Source organism: Tachypleus tridentatus, chromosome 7 (genome assembly GCF_004210375.1).
Source record: "Tachypleus tridentatus isolate NWPU-2018 chromosome 7, ASM421037v1, whole genome shotgun sequence".
NCBI classification, from domain to species: Eukaryota; Metazoa; Arthropoda; class Merostomata; order Xiphosura; family Limulidae; genus Tachypleus; species Tachypleus tridentatus.
Genome location: NC_134831.1, coordinates 117337032 through 117364526, shown reverse-complemented (window position 1 = coordinate 117364526; position 27495 = coordinate 117337032). Strand labels below are relative to the sequence as shown.

Sequence of the window (27495 nt, the reverse complement as noted above, 5' to 3'; positions counted from 1 at the left end):
ACTCAGAGTCCAGTTTTCTTCTTTTAAGAGCAGCCATAACGATGGATGAAAACAAAACAGGATCTGAAAATGAAAAACACAGAACGTTGTGAGAAAAGTATTGTACTGGTCCAAGAACGCACAAACAAAATATATTGAAACGTACGTTTGCCACGACACTTACCTAAGAACGAGTTAGGAAAAGCGCATAACCCGACTACCAAGAGAAATGAGCTTGCTGAAGCGGTAACCCTAGGCCGCTGAATTTACAAAACGAGTCAATAGGACGAGGGTTAAGTCTGTACTTGTTTTCGAAATCCTAATGCTTTCATAGATACGTGCCTCGATATGAATAAACAACGAAAGAAGAATTTTCCTATTGGTTAAAAATGCGCATGACAGCCTTGATTCTTTTTATTATAACGTCTTGTGTTTGCCAGCTTAAAGCGACCATCGGTGTGATTTATTTTGTTATGACAGTGGATATTTGATGAAATGTCACTTTTTATTTCCAAGCGGCTACCTGATGGCGGGGCGGACAAAATGGCATCGAGGGCTGTATTCGGCTCGCAGGCCGTAGTTTGGTTACCCCTGCTTTAGAACAATAGATATATAGAGACTATTTAACACAACACACAAAGGCTGTTAAATGACACGTAAGATTAGATAAAGAACGTCGTTGTTGGTTGTTGTAAGGTCTTCTGTATTATTTTACTAACATCCTACAAAACAGTACATGTGATCTCTGTTTTGTTTATTATAGAGCCATCTCTTCTTTGCTATGGAGTATTTAGGTGGTGGAGATCTTATGTTTCACATCGAAGAGACTGGCAAGTTCAGCCATGAAAGAGCAAGGTAACAATGTTTATGTTTTTACATATAAGGTATTGTATTACCATGGTAACAATGTTTATGTCTTTACATACAAGGTATTGTATTACCATGGTAACAATATTTATGTTTTTACATACAAGGTATTGTATTACCATGGTAACAATTTTATGTTTTTACATACAAGGTATTGTATTACAATGGTAACAATTTTATGTGTTTACATACAAGGTATTGTATTACCATGGTAACAATTTTATATTTTTACATACAAGGTATTGTATTACCATGGTAACAATTTTATGTGTTTACATACAAGGTATTGTATTACCAAGGTAACGTTTTTACGTTTTTACATACAAGGTATTGTATTACCATGGTAACAATTTAGCATACTATGGTATTCCACATGAAACTCTGAAACGTGAATATTAATATATTCTGTTTTCTTTAATCTCATGACCACTTCATTTGTTAGTTATTATTTAATCACAACCCTTCAAATAGCAGCAACATCTTATATTTTTACCATATCAGCCCTTCAAATGGTAACAATATTCTGTATCTTCACCATAATAATACTCTAAATCTCAGCAATATATTAGGTGACTGATTTACTAAGGTATATATATTTTAATATTGATATATTTGCTTTGGTTTAACATATATTTAGAAATATGTGTAATGTGAAAGTTTCACCTGTTTTCTAAATTTATAGAGACTTTCGAGAGTAAAAATCAACAATATATGTGTCTACGTTAATACATACTGTAAAAATCAACAATATATGTGTCTACGTTAATACCAATACTGTAAGAATCAACAATATATGTGTCTACGTTAATACAAACTGTAAAAATCAACAATATATGTGTCTACGTTAATATCAACACTGTAAGAATCAACAATATATGTGTCTACGTTAATACATACTGTAAGAATCAACAATATATGTGTTTACGTTAATACATACTGTAAAAATCAACAATATATGTGTCTACTATAATACATACTGTAAGAATCAACAATATATGTGTCTACGTTAATACATACTGTAAGAATCAACAATATATGTGTCTACGTTAATACCAATACTGTAAAAATCAACAATATATGTGTCTACTATAATACATACTGTAAGAATCAACAATATATGTGTCTACGTTAAAACCAATACTGTAAGAATCAACAATATATGTGTCTACGCTAATACCAATACTGTAAGAATCAACAATATATGTGTCTACATTAATACCAGTACTGTAAGAATCAACAATATATGTGTCTACGTTAATACCAATGCTGTAAAAATCAACAATATATGTCGACGTTAATACCAATACTGTAATAATCAACAATATATGTGTCTACGTTAATACCAATACTGTAATAATCAACAATATATGTGTCTACCTTAATACCAACACTGTAAGAATCAACAATATATGTGTCTACGTTAATACCAATACTGTAAGAATCAACAATATATGTGTCTACGTTAATACAAATACTGTAAGAATCAACAATATATGTCTACGTTAATACCAATACTCTAAGAATCAACAATATATGTGTCTACGTTAATACATACTGTAAGAATCAACAATATATGTCTACGTTAATACATACTGTAAGAATCAACAATATATGTGTCTACGTTAATACAAACTGTAAAAATCAACAATATATGTGTCTACGTTAATATCAACACTGTAAGAATCAACAATATGTGTCTACGTTAATACATACTGTAAGAATCAACAATATATGTGTCTACGTTAATACATACTGTAAAAATCAACAATATATGTGTCTACTATAATATATACTGTAAGAATCAACAATATATGTGTCTACGTTAATACCAATACTGTAAGAATCAACAATATATGTGTCTACGTTAATACCAATACTGTAAGAATCAACAATATATGTGTCTACGTTAATACCAATACTGTAAGAATCAACAATGTGTCTACGTTAATACCAATACTGTAAGAATCAACAATATATGTGTCTACGTTAAAACCAATACTGTAAGAATCAACAATATATGTGTCTACGTTAATACCAATACTGTAAGAATCAACAATATATGTCTACGTTAATACCAATACTGTAAGAATCAACAATATATGTGTCTACGTTAATACCAATACTGTAAAAATCAACAATATATGTCTACGTTAATACCAATACTGGCGTGAGGCCAGTCATTAACGAATTGTAACAATATCAACGTGAATTTTTTTTTCGCGAACCGTCCATAAAGTAACCAGTTCCAGACCAGACATAAGACTCAGTATTGTTTGTAAAACTTTCGTATATAAAACATTATTTGTAATAATCATTATTATAAATTCCGTTGCTGTTTGTACATTAAAATATATTTGTGGTGAGTGAAACGTTGTATGTATAAATATTGTCGGCAAAAATTATAAATTTCACACATATGGACATTCTATTAATTTCTAAATTCAAATTTTCAACTATTTGAAATCGTAATACGTTAACATACGCAACAGAATAAATCGAAAACTCGTCCGGGTTAAATTATAGTACGTAACGCTTATATTCTCGTCGTAACAAGGCCCGGCATGGCAAAGCGTGTTAAGGCGTGCGACTCGTAATCTGAGGGTTGCGGATTCGCATCCCGTCGCGCCAAACATGCTCGCCCTTTCAGCCGTGGGGGCGTTATAATGTTACGATCAATCCCACTATTCGTTGGTAAAAGAGTAGCCCAATATTTGGCGGTGGGTGGTGATGACTAGCTGCCTTCCCTCTAGTCTTACACTGCTCAATTAGGAACGGCTAGCACAGATAGCCCTCAAGTAGCTTTGTACAAAATTAAAAAAACAAACAAACAAATCGTCGTAACAACACTCCAAATAGTAACAATATCTTGTATCCTTATCTTAATATCACTCGAAATAGTAACAGTATCTTCTATACTTACTACAACAACACTCCAAGTAGTAACAACATCTTGTACACTTACCATAACAACACTCCAAGTAGTAACAACATCTTGTATACTTACCATAACAACACTCCAAGTAGTAACATCTTGTATACTTACAATAATAACACTCCAAGTAGTAACAACATCTTGTATACTTACCATAACAACACTCCAAGTAGTAACAACATCTTGTATACTTACCATAACAACCCTTCAGTAGTAACAATATATTGTATACTTAGCATAACAACACTCCAAGTAGTAACAATATATTGTATCCTTACCATAACAACACTCCAAGTAGTAACAACATCTTGTATACTTACCATAACAACCCTTCAGTAGTAACAATATATTGTATACTTACCATAACAACACTCCAAGTAGTAACAATATATTGTATCCTTACCATAACAACACTCCAAGTAGCAACAACATCTTGTATACTTACCATAACAACCCTTCAGTAGTAACAATATATTGTATACTTACCATAACAACACTCCAAGTTGTAACAACATCTTGTATACTTACCATAACAACACTCCAAGTAGTAACAACATCTTGTATACTTACCATAACAACCCTTCAGTAATAACAATATATTGTATACTTACCATAACAACCCTTCAGTAATAACAATATATTGTATACTTACCATAACAACACTCCAAGTTGTAACAACATCTTGTATACTTACCATAACAACCCTTCAGTAGTAACAATATATTGTATCCTTACTATAACAACACTCCAAGCAGTAACAATAATTGAATTTTTTACACAAAATAAGTGATTTTGTGGTTAACAGAATCGTTTTGAGTTTATTTATTCATTATAAGAATTATTTTTCTTTACAAATTACAACTTCTACAGTAAGTAAAATATGTTTTTATGTTTTAATCACAGGTACACGTTTTAATAGCAAATAAGAGCTTTGCGTTTAAATCAACAATGTGACAATGTATTTAAAGTTTATAATTAATAGAGGTCACTCATGCACGTTCGTATTACTCGGCAAAGATTGAGAGGTTATGGCTGAACAGAAAAAAGAAACAAAAATGAATGAATATTTAAAAAATGTGTAATAAAATTAGAAACGTCTAGGGAAACAACGATGAAATATATATATAAACGTATTTGTATATTTGTTAATTGTGGGATTGTTTGAGTTCATTAGTAAAGATTCTCTGATTTTTCTTCTCTTAGTGTCAGGCTTATGTTTTAGTGCTGTGTCGTTCTGTTCAGAAAAACTGTTTGTGTTTACTCATATGTTTGTGGACTTGGAAAAGTGTTTCTGGTGTTCTTTCAACCTCACCTTCAAGTTACGTTTTGTTTCATCTATGTAAAAAACAAACAAAAACAGTTGATTTGTAATTATTGAGACATCAGTTTTCTAGTGAATTATTGAGACATCAGTATTCCAGTGTAATTATTGAGACATCAGTTTTCCAGTGTAATTATTGAGTTATCAGTTTTCCAGTGTAATTATTGAGACATCAGTTTTCCAGTGTAATTAATGAGTTATCAGTTTTCCAGTGTAATTATCGAGACATCAGTATTCCAGTGTAATTATTGAGTTATCAGTTTTCCAGTGTAATTATTGAGTTATCAGTTTTCCAGTGTAATTATTGAGACATCAGTTTTCCAGTGTAATTATTGAGACATCAGTTTTCCAGTGTAATTATTGAGTTATCAGTTTTCCAGTGTAATTATTGAGACATCAGTTTTCCAGTGTAATTAATGAGTTATCAGTTTTCCAGTGTAATTATCGAGACATCAGTTTTCCAGTGTAATTGAGACATCAGTTTTCCAGTGTAATTATTGAGACATCAGTATTCCAGTGTAATTACTAAGACATCAGTTTTCCAGTGTAATTATTGAGACATCAGTATTCCAGTGTAATTATTGAGACATCAGTATTCCAGTGTAATTATTGAGACATCAGTTTTCCAGTGTAATTATTGAGACATCAGTTTTCCAGTGTAATTGAGACATCAGTTTTCCAGTGTAATTATTGAGACATCAGTATTCCAGTGTAATTATTGAGACATCAGTTTTCCAGTGTAATTACTGAGACATCAGTTTTCCAGTGTAATTATTGAGACATCAGTATTCCAGTGTAATTATTGAGACATCAGTTTTCCAGTGTAATTACTGAGACATCAGTTTTCCAGTGTAAGGAAATCATTTTTTTAGTTTGAATGACTCAAATTATTCTTTAAACTTCAAACCGTTATCTGATGCAGTTGTATTTATTGCCGTTTCAAAACCTTGGCCAGTTGATGACAACTGAAACGTTGTGAACTAACTTTTCAAACTAACCATTTTAAATGACCCAAGAAAAGTCCCATAAGGTTTAAGCAGACAATTCTAAAGTGTTGACAACGTTACTTACCAATAAGGTATTTGTTTCGCAAATATTTGTGGAATGGAAACTGAAACTGCTGGAACATCATTACTACCTCAAGACCAAAACTCTTCCCCATAGCGCTTGTGTTGATTAATGTATTGGACTTAAACATTCTGACGTTCACTTATATTCACAGTTCCAAGAGTTAAGCATTATCCACTTTTATATCAGTCTGTGATGGTATTTATACATATAATACAACTTTGAGTTTTTAAACTTCTCCATGTTCTTATTTATTGAAACATAAGTTCAGATAAACAGTAACTCATTAATTATTTTGTTCTTGCTTTTTTTAATAAACGTAAAACTTTTCATTTCTTGATTAGATTTTACGCAGCAGAAATTGTTGTTGCCCTGACATTCATACACAGGAATGGAATCATCTACAGGTAAGACACTTCTGCGATTGGTTGATTTCTTCAAGGGGAGTTACTTGGGTAAATATTGCGTGAAACAAATGGAATAATGAAATATTTTCTTGGATGTGGTGCATCGTACTACTCTAAAAGAAATCGGTATATATATTTAGAAAGATAGAATACATTGTTAATGTAAAGACATTTGAATTCAAAGTTGAGTGTGTTATATTATATTAAAACGGTTTTAGAGACTTGTTACGTCGTTATAGTTCGTGTCACTACATCTAGTCACACTATGTTTGATAACAGTACTCCTTGACATTAGTCCTGCGACAGAGTTTCCATTGCAAAGGACTACGTCGTAAGGATGTAGCATCCAAAGCACATCTCACTTCTCTACATGCTGTCCATAGTTCCTCAAATGTAACAGAAAATCTATTTCCCAGTGCCACGTTCTAGAATCCAGTCATACTAAAGTCCACAGGTGTTATTTACTTCGACTTCAACAGTATGTGTTTGTGGAGAATAGCATGATTATTAATTTCTTCTTTACCTATTTACTGTATGCACTAGTTAAAAAGGAGTTACGACTGGAAACTTTGTATTCGTAAGTCAATACCCTGCTGGCCTCGTTTCCAGACTGAGCTCCTTATGTTGCATATTGTTGCCTAGGGCATGTGGACGACTTTTGACATTGACCTTGGTTTTACAAGACGCTTCAATCTTTTTTTTTACCACCGCCGGATGCGGGCTTGTTGTAGATCTTTTTCTGAATGCTCATGGTGCCTCAGATTTATTCATATTTCTCTATTTTGTACGAATATTTTACATTGCTAATAGCTGTTACATACCCTTCGCTAAAGTGATCAAATTTTAATGTCATCAGGCTACTTGCGTAACGCCAAAAACTGTTAAAATGAAGTTATGACAGGTGCCATTATATTGCAACTTTATATTGGCTATGGTTGTCACGTGACTAACTAATCTGTATATATAGAACCGTTCTAATGTAAGGTGCTCAACCGTCGATCGTATTACTTTACAGTAACTATCAAATAGCTTTTTCACAACACCAGACTAGCAACTACTAACATAATTACAAGTGTTGATATGTTCCTACTTTGTTATTTCTGTAGAGATCTGAAGTTGGATAACGTTATGCTGGACTCGGAAGGACATATTCGACTGGTGGATTTTGGGATGTGCCAGTTAAATGTCTTTAATGAAGATTGTCTTCCTTCCAACTTTTGTGGTACTCCTGAGTATATGGCACCAGAAGTATGTATACTCACCAGTTTCAGTACTTGTCTTTAGATGTTGTTAATGTTGATTTTTAGCGAAAAGCATGGCCTACGTGCGCTCTGTCTACCGATAGAAATCGAGCCTAGAATTTTAGCATTTTTGGTTCGGAAATGTATGGTTGAACCATCAAGAACATAAACTATGTGGGGCTAGATTCTACGGCATGTTGTACTATTGTCAGTGCAGTCTCAGTGCCCCTCAGTGGCACAATGGTATGTCTGTGGACTTATGACGGTAGAATCCGGGTTTCGACGTCCGTGGTGGGCAGAACACAGATAACCCATTGTGTTGCTTTGTGTTTTACTTCGAACTAACTTAACTTGATGTTTACTCACCAGTAGACCAAAAATAGAGGAAATATTATACACCATTTGAGTTGTTTATTAATGGCGTTCTATAAACGCTGGAGAAACAGTAACATTGATACCTAGTACATCACTTGCTGTTTCAACTGGCATCTTCAACGTGTTGTGTCTAATGTTATATTGTCACATATATTTTTTTTAATTTCGCGTATAGCTACTCGAGGGCTATCTGCGTTAGCATTCCCTAAGTTAGCAGTGTAAGACTAGAGGAAAGGCAGCTAGTCATCACCACCCACCGCCAACTCTTGGGCTACTCTTTTATCAACTAATAGTGGGATTGACCCGTACAATTATAACGCCCCCACAGCTGAAAGGGCGAACATGTATTGTGTGACAGGGATTCGAACCTGCCACCCTTGGATCACGAGTCGAATGCCTTAACCACCCACCGCCAACTTTTGGACTACTCTTTTACCAACAAATAGTGGAATCGACCGTCACATTATTATAACGCCCCCACGGCTGAAAGGGCGAGTGTATTTAATGTTACAGGAATCCGAACCCGTGACCCTCAAATTGCATATTATAGAAAATATAGGCGTTGATAAAGTAACCTTGTAGCTTTAATAATGGCCCGGCATGGCCAGGTGTGTTAAGCCGTTCGACTCGTAATCCGAGGGTTGCGAGTTCGAATCCCTATCCCACCAAACATGCTGCCCTTTCAGCCGTGGAGGCGTTAAAGGTGATGGTCACTTCCACTATTCATTGGTAAAAGAGTAGCCCAAGAGTTGGCGGTGGGTGGTGATGACTAGTTGCCTTCCCTCTAGCCTTACACTGCTAAATTATGAACGGCTAGCGCAGAGTAATTTTAAAATTAAGTAATAGGTTTATTTTAGACATCATTTGTTCTAAAACCATATACACTTACTATTAAAATTAAACTCTCTGTTTCTCAGCAGGTTTTCAGGTTTATAACATTAAAATCCATGAGTTGGTATAGCGCAGGTCGTCCATTCTGTAATTTTGCGCTAAAATGAAGCAAGAAACATAATAACTCTAATGTATTACGATTTTTTCCCCATTTCTATTTAGAAATAACTAAGCCTAAACCGATATACAAATTGTCTTTCCTTCTTTCCAAGTATATCTTACACATATATATATATCTTACTTTTAAATGTATTTATGCAAAAGGCTATCGTATAACAAACATAGCTGATCATCTTCCTTTCTGATCTTTTGCAGATGATCAAAGGAGAAAAATATAATCAATCCGTCGACTGGTGGTCCTTCGGTGTCTTGCTCTATGAAATGCTTACAGGACAATCACCTTACTATAGCAACGACGAAACCATGCTTTTCTGGCGTATTTGTAATGAAGGGGTTTATTACCCTTGGTTTCTCAGTGAAGAAGCTAAACAACTCATCTCTCTGGTAGGGTTGTACAGAATAAGTACACCTATCCATAACTAAGTGAATTCTTGCTTTCCATTATGCATATATTTGTCTTTAATTTAGGCCTAGCGTACCCTGATGTTTAGAGCAATGAGCTCGTAAGATGTTGGTCGCGAGACCGAAACCCATCGCTGAACATGCTCGTCCTTTCATCCGTAGGAACGTTGTAACATGGCTGTTGATCCAACTATTCGCTGGTAAAGAGCAGTCTGGGAGTTAGTAATTGGTGGTGTTGACTTACACTCTTTTTTTCTAGTCCGTCACTTCAAAATTAGGAACGTCTAATGCATATAGATCTCGAGTTGCTTTGCGAGAAATTTAAGAAACAAAGACATCAGCAATTTGTTTGTTTTTTCAGATACATTTTTCAATGTAAAAAAAAACACGTTCTCATGCCAGCATTATGAAAGTGTGAGAGTTATATGGATGAATGAAAATCCTTTAACTTCAGTTTCTGGGACACGAAAAACATCTTGAATCTCAACTTACCAGGCATTTTTCATTTAAGTGTTTTCATTCAACAGTGTTCATTGTTTTCCTTTCTACTTATTCAAAATATTTTAAAATTAACATCTTTTCAATTCACCTGTACAAGTGATTTTCAAACTTTTCAGTGTGTTCCACTTGACTAAACCAAACCTTTCTACGTCCCCAAATGCTAAATGCTTGCATTTGAAAAATATTCAAATGAAAATAATTTAACTTAACCACAACATAATTAGTCAAATGGGTTTCTGAGTTTTATGATAAAGGTTTTTCCAATATGAATAACTGATTAAAAGTCAATGAAGTAAGGTTTTACAACATAGTCAGTGAGTTAATACGTCAACATATAGAGGGCTGAGTGCGTGTTACTACGATGAGCAAGTCACGTGTAAACTACAGCCGGTATATAGTCATGGTAGAAAGGTGGACATCAGAACAACATTTTAGCATTGCCTAACGTTACTAAGGTTGATACTCAGATAATATAAATGTTTTCAAATAAGAGCTTTAGAATTCCAAGATAGAGATATCCCTTGTATTTAATGGTATTGGAAAACAGAAGAATGTGGATCAATTTGGAGCACCAGGACTATTCAGAAGGAGACTTACAATATGATGTACCCAAGAACTGATAAACACAGTTCCAACAAACTTGATGCAAAATATGATGAAGACCCATCTAAAGGAGGCCAAGTAATGGTAAAACAAATGCCTATAAATGGAGCAAAATGCAAAACTGAAAATCTGTATATACCCCTACATAGACATAATGAACTTCCGTATTAAATTTGGTGAATGAATCTTCACACGGATATACAATAGACAGTACTGTTATATTTGTATAGATTTTTAACAGTAAAACTGGGGATTGTTATCTTGTCATTACCAAATATCATTTAACATTATTTTATTTAGTTCCCTTTAATCCATTTGGCTAGAAGCCTAGCTATTGGTCCATTATTTTAGTTACGTTACAAAAGTTGCCTGGGTCTCATTCAATGGAAACACGTGTTTCTATTTTTTATTCTTGGGTGACTTTTACCCTGTTTAAGTTTTGAGAATTAATTTTAAAATACGAAGATTTCCAAAAGGTTTTTATAATGCTGTTAAAGCATCTACATTACGTATATGATAAGCGTAAAAACATTCTTTAAATTATTATTTTTTCTTATTTCTCAGATCTGTTTACTTAACTTACCTCTCTATATATGCTTGTTCAAAATGGAAATAATGTGGTAATCCTTATTAAAACTAGCCTCGTGTCTTACTGTGAAAAAACAATAACCTGTTGAAACACATGTTCACAGTTACTTGAGAAGGAACCGACTAAGAGGCTAGGCATGCCGACATGCGTAGCTGGCACCGTAACGCATCAGCCGTTTTTCAAGAATGTCGACTGGGAAGGAACAGAACGTAAACAAATTGAGCCTCCATTCAAACCCATCCTAGTAAGTATTCTTGTCACTTAAAAACTGGTGTGTAGAAAAGTCCTGAATGTGGGTACACTATATATATATATATATATACATGATTAATAAAATCATGTTTAGTTCGAGTTATTACAATTATTTTTAAAAACCATAGTTGTTGTTGTTGTTTTGAATTAAGCACAAAGCTACACAATGGGCTATCTGTGCTCTGCCCTCCCCACGCGAGTATCAAAACCCGGTGTTTAACGTTGTAAATCCGCAGACATACCGCTGAGCCACTGGGGGGCCGAGACGATAGAGGAAGGAGTATCATTTTCTGAACACTTTTACAACAAATAAACCCTTAATATAAAAATCTATTATGTGTTTATTTTGTTTATTACTACTCTCAATTCTGGCTTCACATCACTTGTTGGGACATCGGTAAGTCTACGGATTTACAATGTTTAAATTAGGGGTTTGATTCCCCTCGATGAACAGAGCCGATGTGGCTTTGCTATAAAAAAGACGCACCTTTTATAATATTTAATTACACTTTTCTTAATACATTATGTTATGTCTATCATACTTTTAACATCACATTCTTTAATCTCACCCCTTAAGGATTTTACGGAATTAGAAGATTATATAAGAATGGTATTTTAACCACACTTTATTATATAAGAATGGTATTTTAACCACACTTTATTATGTAAGAATGGTATTTTAACTACATTTATTATGTAAGAATAGTATTTTAACCACACTTTATTATGTAAGAATGGCATTTTAACCACACTTTATTATGTAAGAATGTTATTTTAACCACTTTATTATGTAAGAATGGTATTTTACCACACTTTATTATGTAAGAATGGCATTTTAACCACACTTTATTATGTAAAAATGGTATTTTAACCACACTTTATTATGTAAGAATAGTATTTTAACCACACTTTATTATGTAAGAATGGTATTTTAACCACACTTTATTATATAAGAATGGTATTTTAACCACTTTATTATATAAGAATGGTATTTTACCACACTTTATTATGTAAGAATGACATTTTAACCACACTTTATTATATAAGAATGGTATTTTAACCACATTTATTATGTAAGAATAGTATTTTAACCACACTTTATTATGTAAGAATGGCATTTTAACCACACTTTATTATGTAAGAATGGCATTTTAACCACACTTTATTATGTAAGAATGGCATTTTAACCACACTTTATTATGTAAGAATGGTATTTTAACCACACTTTATTATGTAAGAATGGTATTTTAACCACACTTTATTATGTAAGAATGGTATTTTAACCACACTTTATTATATAAGAACGGTATTTTAACCACTTTATTATATAAGAATGGTATTTTACCACACTTTATTATGTAAGAATGACATTTTAACCACACTTTATTATATAAGAATGGTATTTTAACCACATTTATTATGTAAGAATAGTATTTTAACCACTTTATTATATAAGAATGGTATTTTACCACACTTTATTATGTAAGAATGGCATTTTAACCACACTTTATTATGTAAAAATGGTATTTTAACCACACTTTATTATGTAAGAATGGTATTTTAACCACACTTTATTATGTAAGAATGGTATTTTAACCACACTTTATTATGCAAGAACGGTATTTTAACCACACTTTATTATATAAGAACGGTATTTTAACCACACTTTATTTGTCGTGTTCATTGTCTCCGTTTCCCCCTGCGACAGCGGTAAGTCAACGCTAAATCCAGGGGTTCGATTCCCTTTAATGGACACAGCAGGTATCCTGATGTGGCTTTGCAATACGATATGCTTCGCTCAAGACACAACTCTTTAGGTTATTTGGGATACAACAAACACGACATTGGTGGTAACAGTAATTATATAAGTAATTTGTCACAAAAGTAATTGTTATATTATAATATTGCCTTTGGTACAGTTTAATGTTTAAATTGATTGGTGGTGTACCTTACCATTGTTGTTTTTACACACTGTTGTTTTCAAGTCATCCAACAGAATAAATGTGCTGTTAGATCACTTATTTCGAAATATTAAGTAAAAATAACCCATCCCTCTTTCTGATAAGTTTTACTGTTTCGATTATAAGCCCTAAAAATTATAAATCAAATAATGCTACACAGATAACCCAATGTGTAGCTTTGTTACAATGTTTTCTAATAGGTCAGTGTTCACAGTGGTCAATAATACAACAGTTTCACTTGATTTACAATTTTCTCGCTCAATAAAAAGTAGATCACGTTATTATTTCGTGGGAAAAAAAAACACCTGATAATCGTGACACTGAATTACTCAATCATATTATATTTTATTACTCGAAACCCAATGTAACTTAATAACAAATTCCTTAATCAACTGTCAGTCTGCTCTTGTCTAATAAGATTTTTTTCTTCTTTTATGTGCCCTAATTTGTTTCCTAAACTTCCAATAATGCATCCCAGTAGATCAGCAGTAAGTTTACGGGCTTCCAACGATAAAATCCAGCCTTAGATTATCCAAGATGAACAGTGTGCAGATAGTCCATTGTACAGATTTGAGCTACAAAAATAATTGTTTTCAAAAAAATTACAGACTATGTGTTTATTATATTACGTCAAAAATCATTCTGGCCAAACAACAATACAAACCTCTAAATTTAAAATTTGTCATAAGAACAGACCGGATAATAGTGTATAACCCGTCAACAATGACGTGGCAAACACTACTAACACCTCAACTTCATAGTATACCTAGTCCGGCATGGCCAGGTGGTTAAGGCACTCGACTCGTAATCCGAGGGTCGCGAGTTTGAATCCCTGTCACACTAAACATGCTCGCCCTTTCAGCCGTGGGGGCGTTATAATGTTACGATCAACCCCACTATTAGTTGGTAAAACGAGTAGCCCAAGAGTTGGCGGTGGGTGGTGATGACTAGCTGCCTACCCTCTAGTCTTACACTGCTAAATTAGGAGCGGCTAGCTCAGATAGCCTTCGTGTAGCAGTGAGTAAAATTCAAAACAAACCATTGTGTAGCCTAATCTCACATTTCATAGCTAACTGATATATAAATATATTTTGCGAAAACAAGCTTGACGAACAAAGATGGAGAAAAGCGCAGTCCAGACATAGTTCAAAACTACTGTGTAATAAATATCCCATAATAGTTTTAAAAAGTACTCTATAACATCCAATAAGGGTTAAAAAACTACTGTATAACATCCCATAATACTTAAAACACTCGATAAATCCCATAATAGTTTTGTTGCTAAGCGATGATAAATATTGTTGAGCGCTACCAAAAAACGAACGTGGAAAGATTGCTAATGGAGTAACAAATGGTTAATTTGCTTTCTTTGTAGTTAAGCACAAAGCTACACGAAGGGCTATCTGTACTTTGCCCACCACGGATATCGAAAACTGGTTTCCAGCGTTGTAAGTTCGCAGGCATGCTGCTCTGACGCTGGAGAGCATGACGAATGGAAAAGGGAGTATTCATGGTATAACTGGTATTAAAAACCAGTAAGATAAAGAACTTCTAATATACAGAAAATAGCTTCATTCAGAAACGATTTAAGCTTGAAACTTAAACCGTATTTTTTACTTTCATGATAAATTGTGGGCACTTGGCTCCAAGCTAGGTGACCCAACACGTCGTATCATTACACTTATAAGGTTTTACCGCACCCCACCCACCCTCTCACGAGCACCCTTACACTCCAGTAACTAAAATCGTAATGGACAGACAGTAATGCAACTATTCTATCTGGATAAATGCATTTTGATCTTTAGGACACTTCCCATTTCGAGAAATCAAGCGTGACGTGACACACGCGCCTTTTTTTATAAAACAGGATAGGATCATATGAAAAAAAGACCTTGTAATTCATTTGTGGTAATGATACTAAACGAAAGTAATAATCATAAGGGTTTTACAGCTTTCTTTTTTAAGAGTAAAATATTAACTTTAGTTGAAGTACGGCTACGTAAAGCTCAATATGTAAAAGAATATTAGCTGCATATTATGACGTCAGACAACTAGTACTGTAATTATAAACCCTCACGTGGAATGAGTTTCCTCAATAGCGTATCAAGTTAATTCATCAGGTCGTCTTGTTAACCATTAACACAAACGGAAAACTTTGTCATTTTAGAAGAAATATCAAACACTAATTTACTTTACTGAGTATTTGTATAATTATAGAAACCTTTAGTTAGTCCCAGGTAGATCTAATTGAGTTTTGGTTTTCTTTATTTAAAGGGAATATCTCAAACTCGAACCCTCACGGGTACAAGAAGCTAGCTTAACCCTAAAGGAGGGATGAATGGTATTAACCCTATAATAAATAGCTTAATTAAATTATGAGATTACTGTATATCTATACATATTTCTAACATATACGTGTGTGTGTTCAGCTGTTAAACCGCTAAGTTAACAAATTTTGTTTCTCGTTATTACAGTCAGGACCTAATGACGTGAGCAACTTCGACAGTGGATTTACCATGGAGACAGCTGTCTTAACCCCGGTAAACACTCAGATCCTTGCTTCCATAGATCAACAACAGTTTGAAGGATTCAACTATACTAACCCTAACATGGCGGACTAACACTGTGGGATCATTTCCGTGTTCATATGGTGATCTCAATGACTAATCATACAGCTGCTGAGGACAGGGAAATCATTGTACTTCAAACAGCCATGATTTTCAGAAATGTACATAATTTCTATGTTAAGGTTGCAATAACTTTGTAAAATATACAGAGAGAAGTTAATAACGTGCAAAATCCCCAGTGGCTCAATGGTATGTCTAAGGGCTTATAAAACTAAAATTCAGATTTTGATACCCGTCATGGGGTAGACCATTGTGTAGCGTTGCGCTTAACAACAAACAAAGATATGAGAGGAGGTGTATAAATGGCATTATCTGTTTAAAATCCGGGAAACTAACTTTACCGTCACTCTTCTCACACTACTCTTGAGTGATTGGATAATTAGACATGACTGCCACTCTTATAACACACCCACAGTCCCAAATTGCGAAGCGCCTATTGTTATTGTCGTTTGTTTTGTTCTTTTATCTGCGGCAGCGGGACGCGAATCGAAGATATTTAGACTTACATTCTGAGCACGTTAAAACGTTTCGCTTTGCTAATGTTTCACATTCTGTCAAGTGAAACTATGTTGAAAATCCCCTTCTACTCGGATTTCCTAATGAAGAACTAGTGACATTTTAAAGATGAGGGCTATTTCGCTGAAGTTAGATATCGAAAGTTTGTTTCTAATTCATTCTAGTTATGTTGGTATTGTTTTGTGGATGTGCTTCTCCAGGTCTATGATATGTGTTATCTCTTGTCCAAAGTAAAATCGTTTTGTGGTTAACTGACGTGAGAGTTATATACAGTAATTAGTATACGAAAAGCTAACAGCTAAAGTAGTAATTTTAATTGTGAGGACTGCTTTAATATACGTTTTAACCAGTCTGTTTTATTAAAGCACAATAAACATGTATGTGACGTAACATAACATATCTGTCACTGAAGTGTCAACCATCACAATAAAACTCAATTTTTTTATCATGGATCGCGTGATTACTTTATAAAAGAACAGACATCGCCTGTAATATAGAAAAGTAAATAATTCTCATCATAATTATTATTTTACTGTATGTTAAAATTAGTGTCTTGAAGAAAATAAACTCATAATTTATGGTCTTGTCGTAGTTTTTTATATGGCATAGTCTTTTATTTGTATAGTTCAGTAAAAGGCCCAGTATGGCCAGGTCGTCCGACTCGTAATCTGAGGGTTACGGGTTCGAATCCCCGTCGCACCAAACATGCTCGCCCTTTCAGCCGTGGGGGCATTATAATGTGACGGTCAATCCAACTATTTGTTGGTAAAAGAGTAGCCCAAGAGTTGGCGGTGGGTGGTGATGTCTAGCTGCCTTTCCTCTAGTCTTACACTGCTAAATTAGGGACGGCTAGCGCAGATGGCCCTCGTGTAGCTTTGCCCGAAATTCAAAAACAAACAGTTTAGTAAAAATTACTTACAAAGAAAAACACGAAAGAAAAACTCAAAAGATTTCTTAGAAACCTAAACAAAAGAAATATTATTTCTGATTGTGTTTATTACAATGCAGGTTCTACGGGCTACAAAACTAGAATATGATAATATCTGCCGAAAGTTCTTAAAATAGACACTCTCCTCAGACCCATACAACTTATTGATTCATATGTTTGTCAAGACACCCACTATACCTGAACGTCTTCTATTCATCTCTTTACCACAATGATTCTCAACCTGTGTGCCGCGAGAAATTGGCAGGTGGGTCGCGATGGTTTTGAAACACATTCAACTTTCATGGGATTTTACAAGCAAGTCGAACACGTCAGTTAATAAAAGCGACAATAAAGACACTCTGAAACCTTCCAAAACATTCGATGGTTTTCGTTGAACTGAGAAGTTCATACTTAAATTTCATTCTCGACTGTAACGGTTCGACTGTTAGTTTAATTGTGACGCAACAAGCGCTTCGTATGTCATAAATAATGCACCTAATAATCAAACTACTTTCTGGAACACGTTCTTATTCTGCGGTAAGCTATAGCTACTACGCTATAGGTAGGAATTTTATATCAACTGTAGAACTTTTTGCTTATCGTGTATGAATTAGCTTTATCATTTATCCACGGAAAAATATTTAAGTAAGTCTGGTGCTGCAAAGAAGAATGTGTTGAATCAAAAGCAAGGAATCAAACGAAAGTACAAAAACAAATACATTGAATACAGTTTTATCACTTTGTAATCGGAACATTCTCAATTACCATTCTGCCTACTCTGCAATGCATCTTTATCGAACGAGGCGCTTGTTCCTAGCAAACTGAAGAGACACTTGGAAACAAAACATTCAGCTGTGAAGGATAAACCAAAAGAATACTTCGAGAATCTCGTGGCTCAACAACATGAACAATCAAGGAAGCTTGTGAAGTACATGAAGCTGCCCGAAAAAGGATTGATTGCAAGTTATAAGGTTGCTCAATTGTTGGCAAAACACAAGAAAGCGCATACGGAGGCCAAATCAGTCATTGCGCCAACGTTAGCAATCATCGTTGAAACTATGCTTGGAATGGATGCCGCCAAAAGGTTAAGCAAGTTCCACTGTCCAATGACAGAATTTTGCGCAGAATTGTAGACTTGTAGAATTTGAAGGATGAAGTTTGCGAACACTTCGAAGCTCCTGAAGATGAATTGTCTCTGCTATGGTCTCTTCAAGTTGATGAATCTACTGACGTTAGTGGAAAAGCTCAAGTTCTGGCTTTTGTTCGATTCATAAAAGATGGAAAAATCGTAAACAAATACTTATTTTGCAAAGATTTAAAAAGTACAGCGAAAGGCAAAGACATTTGCGAGTTGGTGAATGAAAACATTTTGCTCTTCAAATTACATTGGAATAATTGTGTCAGCGTTTGCACCGATGGCTGTTCTTCAATGCAAGGAAAAAGGAAGGGATTCGTCACTCTGGTGCGCCAACAAAATCCAAACATTAGGATTGTTCACTGCATGATTCACAGAGAGGCGCTCGCCTCCAAATCTTTGCCGAAAGATTTGCGGTCTGTTATGAATCAAGTTACTACTCAAGTGGTGAATTTCATTAAGTCTCGGCCACTTTAATCTCGACTTTTCTCTCTTCTCTGTGAGGCGATGGATTCAGACTACAAAAGCTACTGTATCACATTGAAGTCCGATGGCTTTCGAAAGAAAAGGTGTTAAAGCGTCTTGTCCAACTAAAAACTTGCTCTGGACGTGATTTTCGTTCTAAGGCATTTTAAATTAACTCTTCTGTGTTACGTGTATCTAAACGTGATGCACAATGACATTATTATCGCTTGTTTTGGCCGTGATTTTCGTTCTAAGGCAGGGTTTCCAACCTTTTGGCACTCGCGAACCCTTACCTAAAAGTTTGAAACCCATGTGACCCCCTACTTAGGGCTTACTATCAGCAGCTTAATTTTTCTTTTATTTTCTGTGAAGGAGAGGGAAAGAAACATCTAAAAATATTTTAAAATTCTGTAATTATTTATTAGCAAATTAAATCACATTGGTCCAACCTGAATTCACAAAAAGAACATATATTTCTTAAAATAATATTAACATAGGTTTGAACAGCTATCCAACCCAGCTAATGATATGCCTGATGTTGCATTTCAGCAGCAAGCTTTGAAATTCGTTGCCGAGCGTTTGTTAGAGCCAGTCTCATGTCATCTCCAACATCCAATCTGTTCCTATTCTTTGTTTTTATAATGACAAGAGTGGAAAATCCTGCCTCACACAAGTAGGTAAAAGCAAATGGAACAAGGACACGTAAAGCTATCATGCTGACTTTGGAGTATGACTGATACATAGCGCACCAGAACTGAGTCACGGATTTCACCTTGAAGAGATCACGAGCTGAAGAGTCGTTCCTTAGTTCCAGAAATTCATCTTGGATATCATCTGGGATGCTGGATACATCAAGTTCAGTACAAAATGGGTTCCTTACCAGGGCCTCCTGTTCCTGTGATAGCTCAGGGAAGTAACGCTCGACTTCCTTTTCTAGAGACTGAAGATGTTCGGTAATCTCATCCTTGAGGAACTGATCCAGTTGGATCTGAGACTCATCCGTCACTCCACAAAGTTTTTCAAACATAGCGACGTTTCCAAGATTGGTTTTCCGACGCCAGTTCTGCAGTTTGGAAACAAAGGCCCGAAGACTATCTTGAAAAAGAACGTGTTTCCCTTCCTTGAAGCTTCAAATTGAGCTTGTTCAGCTGGTCAAAAATGTCGGCTAGGTACGCAACCCTTTTATTCCATGCTTCATCTTCGAAATGAGCTACAAGATCTTTCCTTTCTTGAGTCTCCAGGAATAGCTTTATTTCATCTTTCATTTCAAAGACACGATTAATGACGTTTCCTTTCGATAACCAACGTACTGCTGTGTAGAAGAGAAGGACTTCGTGGTCAGCATTCATGTCTTTGCATAGTTCTTTGAATAGGCGAGTGTTGAGTGCTTGAGTCTTCACATAATTTACAATTTTAATTACAGATTCAAGCACTTCCTGCAGAGAGGCAGGGAGAGTCTTACTGGCTAGAACATATCAGTGAATCATGCAGTGGATACCCTTTGCTTGAGGTGCTATCTTTTTCACTCTCGACTGGAATCCTGATTTCGATCCCAGCATAGCCGGTGCCCCATCCGTACAAACCCCACACTAGTTTTCCCATTGAAGATCTTCGTCTTGAAAAAAAGTTGAAACTTTTTCCATGACATCATTAGCTTTGTTGTGGTTTCAAGTGCACTGCAGAATAAGAATTCGTCTTTGATGTCACCTGAATTAAAGTATCTCACGAAGACAAGCAATTGAGAACATGAACTTACATCTGTTGACTCGTCGAGCTGAAAGGAGAACAAAGGGGAACCCTTGATTTCAGTCAAAACCTGTTCCTTTACATCCATATACATTTTAGAAATGAGCCTCTGTATAGTATAATTTGACAGGGATACTTGCTGCATCTTCTTTGCACTGGCTTCTCCAAGAATAAGATTTACTGGTTGGGAACCCCTGTTCTAAGGCTTTTAACGCTTGCCGTATAACGTGTACCTAAAAAATCGTTAAGCTTTCCAGGTGTGGCGCGAAAATTTTCAAATTGTCGTAGTGTGTAGCAAGTCAGAAAAGGTTGAGAACCACTGATTTACTATATCTTGGAAAACAGAGCTTGTGTCACGCACATATGGACTGCACACATTATGTGCTGTAATGAACGGACTGGACGATCACTGAAAGAACGGAAGTTAACATTATGAACGTAATAAGAACAACTACTGCTGCACACTTAGTGTTAAGAGGTTTATGAACGTAATTAGAACAACTACTGCTGCACACTTAGTGTTAAGAGGTTTATGAACGTAATAAGAACAACTACTGCTGCACACTTAGTGCTAAGAGGTTTATGAACGTAATAAGAACAACTACTGCTGCACACTTAGTGCTAAGAGGTTTATGAACGTAATAGGAACAACTACTGCTGCACACTTAGTGCTAAGAGGTTTATGAACGTAATAAAAACAATTACTGCTGCACACTTAGTGTTAAAAGGTTGATTAAGGTAATAAGAATAACTACTGCTATACACTTGGTGTTAAGAGGTTTATGAACGTAATAAGAATAACTACTGCTGCACACTTAGTGCTAAGAGGTTTATGAACGTAATAAGAACAACTACTGCTGCACACTTAGTGCTAAGAGGTTTATGAACGTAATAGGAACAACTACTGCTGCACACTTAGTGTTAAGAGGTTGATTAATGTAATAAGAACAACTACTGCTGCACACTTAGTGCTAAGAGGTTTATGAACGCAATAAGAACAACTACTGCTGCACACTTAGTGTTAAGAGGTTGATTAATGTAATAAGAACAACTACTGCTATACACTTGGTGTTAAGAGGTTTATGAACGTAATAAGAATAACTACTGCTGCACACTTAGTGTTAAGAGGTTGATTAATGTAATAAGAACAACTACTGCTATACAATTGGTGTTAAGAGGTTTATGAACGTAATAAGAATAACTACTGCTGCACACTTAGTGTTAAGAGGTTGATTAATGTAATAAGAACTACTGCTGCACACTTAGTGCTAAGAGGTTTATGAACGTAATAAGAACAACTTCTGCTGCACACTTAGTGTTAAGAGGTTGATTAATGTAATAAGAACAACTACTGCTATACACTTGGTGTTAAGAGGTTTATGAACGTAATAAGAACACCTACTGCTGCACACTTAGTGCTGAGAGGTTTATGAACGTAATAGGAACAACTACTGACACTTAATGCTAAGAGGTTTATGAACGTAATAAGAACAATTACTGCTGCACACTTAGTGTTAAGAGGTTGATTAATGTAATAAGAACAACTACTGCTATACACTTGGTGTTAAGAGGTTTATGAACGTAATAAGAATAACTACTGCTGCACACTTAGTGTTAAGAGGTTGATTAATGTAATAAGAACAACTAGTGCTGCACACTTAGTGCTAAGAGGTTTATGAACGTAATAAGAACAACTTCTGCTGCACACTTAGTGTTAAGAGGTTGATTAATGTAATAAGAACAACTACTGCTGCACACTTAGTGTTAAGAGGTTGATTAATGTAATAAGAACAACTACTGCTATACACTTGGTGTTAAGAGGTTTATGAACGTAATAAGAATAACTACTGCTGCACACTTAGTGTTAAGAGGTTGATTAATGTAATAAGAACAACTAGTGCTGCACACTTAGTGCTAAGAGGTTTATGAACGTAATAAGAATAACTACTGCTGCACACTTGGTGTTAAGAGGTTTATGAACGTAATAAAAACAACTACTGCTACACACTTAGTGCTAAGAGGTTGATTAAGGTAATAAGAATAACTACTGCTATACACTTGGTGTTAAGAGGTTTATGAACGTAATAAGAATAACTACTGCTGCACACTTAGTGTTAAGAGGTTTATGAACGTAATAAGAACAATTACTGCTGCACTCTTAGTGTTAAGAGGTTTATGAACGTAATAAGAACAATTACTGCTGCACACTTAGTGCTAAGAGGTTTATGAACGTAATAAGAACAACTACTGCTGCACACTTAATGTTAAGAGGTTTATGAACGTAATAAGAACTACTGCTGCACACTTAGTGTTAAGAGGTTTATGAACGTAATAAGAACAACTACTGCTGCACACTTAGTGTTAAGAGGTTTATGAACGTAATAAGAACTACTGCTGCACACTTAGTGCTGAGAGGTTTATGAACGTGATAAGAACAATTACTGCTGCACACTTAGTGTTAAGAGATTTATGAACGTAATAAGAACAATTGCTGCTGCACACTTAGTGTTAAGAGGTTTATGAACGTAATAAGAACTACTGCTGCACACTTAGTGCTGAGAGGTTTATGAACGTGATAAGAACAATTACTGCTGCACACTTAGTGTTAAGAGATTTATGAACGTAATAAGAACAATTGCTGCTGCACACTTAGTGTTAAGAGGTTGATTAATGTAACAAGAACAACTACTGCTGCACACTTAATGTTAAGAGGTTGATTAATGTAATAAGAATAACTACTGCTATACACTTGGTGTTAAAAGGTTGATAAACGAAATACGAACTTACCGGTTTAAAGATCTAGACACAGTCAGTGCAGCTTCGTCTGAAAACTAACCTACTAGTAACAGTAAAAAGACAAAATCGACACTAATTTTTAAAATATTCTGTTTCTATTCTTTATTTTTACCGGGTAGACATGTGTAAGTGGTAGCTAAGTCCGGAAATGTAATATTTTAAAACTCTATGTGATCGAAATTCAAAACAAACAAACAGAAAATTGCTTATTTTGCATTGTTTATTGTTGTAATCTTTAAGTTTATACGTATGCTTACCTCATTGTAATAGCGTAAGAATACTTTGTCACAACAGTTAGTCAAATAAATAACTCTACCACAAAATATATTAATAAATATTACAAGTTTCTTAAATGTAAATATGCATCCATATATAATAATACGTCAGTCCTGGCCTCAAACTTCTAAACTCTAGTTGACTTTTAAACATTTATCAAACTAAACTAGAAGTTTGGATTTATAGGTATATTTCCTCCTTATATTGTAATTTAAACTATAACATTGTTTGAACCTTACTCTTAACTATTTTGCTAAAACGGTCTGCGTTTCTGCCATTCATTTGTTAAGTACATTATTTTTTCACAGATTCTCTTATTAGATTACAATTTTTCAGAAGTTCTTGTGAAGATATTATTCTCCAAGATCATTTGTTGTAGTCCACTTCAAAGATTTGACTTATTCAAGTGGCTCATCTGTTAGGCTTTTTATGTAGTCCATTTCAAAGACTTGACTTACTCAAGTGTCTATTCTGCAAGGTGTTTTGTTGGAGTTCACTTCAATGATTTGACTTAGTCAAGTGGCTCATCTGCAAGGTGTTTTGTTGGAATCCACTTCAAAGATTTGACTTTGTCAAGTGGCTCTTCTGTAACTTTTTGTTTAGGTCCTCTTCAAAGATTAGGATGAGTTAATTGAGGTACATCTCCTTTTAGATATTTGTAGGTATTCACCTAAAACTAGCAACTATACTCAGGTACACAAGTTGACTTCCTCTGCATGTCAATCAGTTCTCAAACTGTAATTTCCCAGGACATATTTATTAAGGACTGGCAAAAAAAAAGACCTTATTCCACACTCAGAGAGACATAGACCCCAAAAATTCATTTATTAAAAGACCTCTCATTGTACCTTTCTTACAGCTACTGATAAATGTTACTTTAAAATAGCAGGTAAGAGTTAACCTTACTCATTTTATACTGGCACTGATAATTCTCCCTTTATGTACTGGAGCTTAGTCAGTTGTTAAAGTTTACTCTCTGTTTTTGTGGTCCCTGTTCCCAATAACTTTAAGATGAACTATATTATTTACTTCTTATAGTTATGATCCTTCAGCTTTGATTGGGGACATTCTATGTTTAAGCATTAAAATATCCTTTTTTTTTACTTGTACATCCTGCAGTGATTGTTTTCACAACTTAGATCTAAGTATACAGACAGACACTCTATCTTCTCTTATTTTTCTGCTTACATAAGTAGTCCGGTTAGTACTTGTAGCTCACTTTGGACTTACAGGAAATATTCCCCATGGTTCTTTCTACTCCTTTTCTTTAACCTGAGAATATTTTAACTTGAGCCTTCGACTCTTCGGGCATTATTAAGAAACTGCTGATTTCCCACGTTCTGTTGCTTCCTGTAAAATATGGATATCTAGGAATTCGTTACTGAATTGTAAATGGAAGTATTTTCACAATTAATTATTTAACACAAAGTGTGCACAAAGCCACCTATCTCTTCACTGCCTGATTCTATCTTCTTCCAGTGTGGGTTCTCTGATGTGACCCAAGATATGAGTGTATCTCAATTTATGTAAAACCATGTTAACACATAATTTACTCTTACTTAACAGAGACATTTTCAATTCTATCACTATGTTGATAGTTTCAACTGATTTTTTTTAGGGACATTTAGTCACGAACATGATTATTTGGATAAGCCTCAATAGTTGTTGTATAACATCCAATGTAAAACATGTCTGTAAAAACTCAATAGTTGTTGTATAACATCCAATGTAAAACATGTCTGTAAAAACCTCTTCAGGATATATTTCCATGTTAGAAGATTTATGGAATCTACCAACAGTCTGCTCTGCTAATAAACCAGTAGCACAGCACAACAGTATAAATTCAAAATACACCCAACTCCAAAAGTTGAGTAAAAAGCCCACAAGTGCTTCTGCTAACTTAATGAATTTTCTAACACATTTACGTATCTTTACATAACACATAAAATACGTATATGTAGTAATACCCTTTTTATAGATAGTAATTAAGTATAAATCATAATCTCACAACTAAACCATTTCCCATGTCTTCCTGTACAAGTACCTCATCTAGTGTGTATTGATAGACAGGTAAAGCAGATGTGTTATCTCTATAGAGAAGCATTTACATAACAAGCCTTTAAAGTTCCATTAAACTAAACAAAAAATTTGGAATGATGGAGAATGAAAGTAAATAGTAGTGTGCATTACAAAAGGTAAGATATTTGAGGAATGGATGTGTGAGCCATTAGAGGCCCATTTGTGGGTTCTTTCACAGTTATATTTGAATTATTGCCAGAGTAACAGCAGTACTTGTGGGTTCTGCCACAGTTATATTTAAGTTGCTGCCAGAGTAACAGCAGTACTTGTGGGTTCTGTTACAGTTATATTTGAGTTGCTGCCAGAGTAACAGCAGTACTTGTGGGTTCTGCCACAGTTATATTTGAGTTGCTGCCAGAGTAACAGCAGTACTTGTGGGTTCTACTTGTGGGTTTCACAGTTATATTTGAATTATTGCCAGAGTAACAGCAGTACTTGTGGGTTCTGCCACAGTTATATTTGAGTTGCTGCCAGAGTAACAGCAGTACTTGTGGGTTCTGTTACAGTTATATTTGAGTTGCTGCCAGAGTAACAGCAGTACTTGTGGGTTCTGCCACAGTTATATTTGAGTTGCTGCCAGAGTAACAGCAGTACTTGTGGGTTCTTTCACAGTTATATTTGAATTATTGCCAGAGTAACAGCAGTACTTGTGGGTTCTGCCACAGTTATATTTAAGTTGCTGCCAGAGTAACAGCAGTACTTGTGGGTTCTGCCACAGTTATATTTGAGTTGCTGCCAGAGTAACAGCAGTACTTGTGGGTTCTGCCACAGTTATATTTGAGTTGCTGCCAGAGTAACAGCAGTACTTGTGGGTTCTGTTACAGTTATATTTGAGTTGCTGCCAGAGTAGCAGCAGTACTTGTGGGTTCTGTTACAGTTATATTTGTGTTGCTGCCAGAGTAACAGCAGTACTTGTGGGCTCTGTTACAGTTATATTTGAATTATTGCCAGAGTAACAGCAGTACTTGTGGGTTCTGCCACAGTTATATTTGAGTTGCTGCCAGAGTAACAGCAGTACTTGTGGGTTCTGTTACAGTTATATTTGAGTTGCTGCCAGAGTAGCAGCAGTACTTGTGGGTTCTGTTACAGTTATATTTGTGTTGCTGCCAGAGTAACAGCAGTACTTGTGGGCTCTGTTACAGTCATTAATTTTGGTCATTTGATAATCCATGGTGATTTGTGATTTTTAAGATACAAAAGAATTTTATACATTTCCAAAATCTGTATGAACACATATATGCATGACGTTATATTAAGAAAATCAGGAATGACCTAGTAAGAAAATAAAAATAAGGTCAACACATTAAGTGTAGCTCAGGGATGACCTAGTAATAAAATAAAAATAAGGTCAACACATTAAGTGTAGCTCAGGGATGACCTAGTAATAAAATAAAAATAAGGTCAACACATTAAGTGTA

The 27495-nt window shown here is 34.9% G+C and overlaps 1 protein-coding gene across 2 annotated transcripts in view; it reads left to right on the top strand.

Moving 5' to 3' along the window:
* The window catches only part of LOC143256467 (uncharacterized), a 29414-nt gene extending 12182 nt beyond the window's left edge, over window positions 1-17232 (top strand). The window contains exons 5-10 of one of the 2 annotated variants that reach the window (XM_076513735.1): window positions 743-834; window positions 6512-6574; window positions 7681-7822; window positions 9397-9585; window positions 11400-11540; window positions 15984-17232. In XM_076513735.1, the coding sequence (XP_076369850.1) occupies window positions 743-834; window positions 6512-6574; window positions 7681-7822; window positions 9397-9585; window positions 11400-11540; window positions 15984-16130 (774 nt within the window). In that variant the 3' untranslated portion in view covers window positions 16131-17232. The remainder of the gene's footprint in view (window positions 1-742; window positions 835-6511; window positions 6575-7680; window positions 7823-9396; window positions 9586-11399; window positions 11541-15983) is intronic. The other variant, XM_076513736.1, reaches the window with a different exon arrangement.
* The last annotated feature ends 10263 nt before the right edge of the window (window positions 17233-27495 follow it).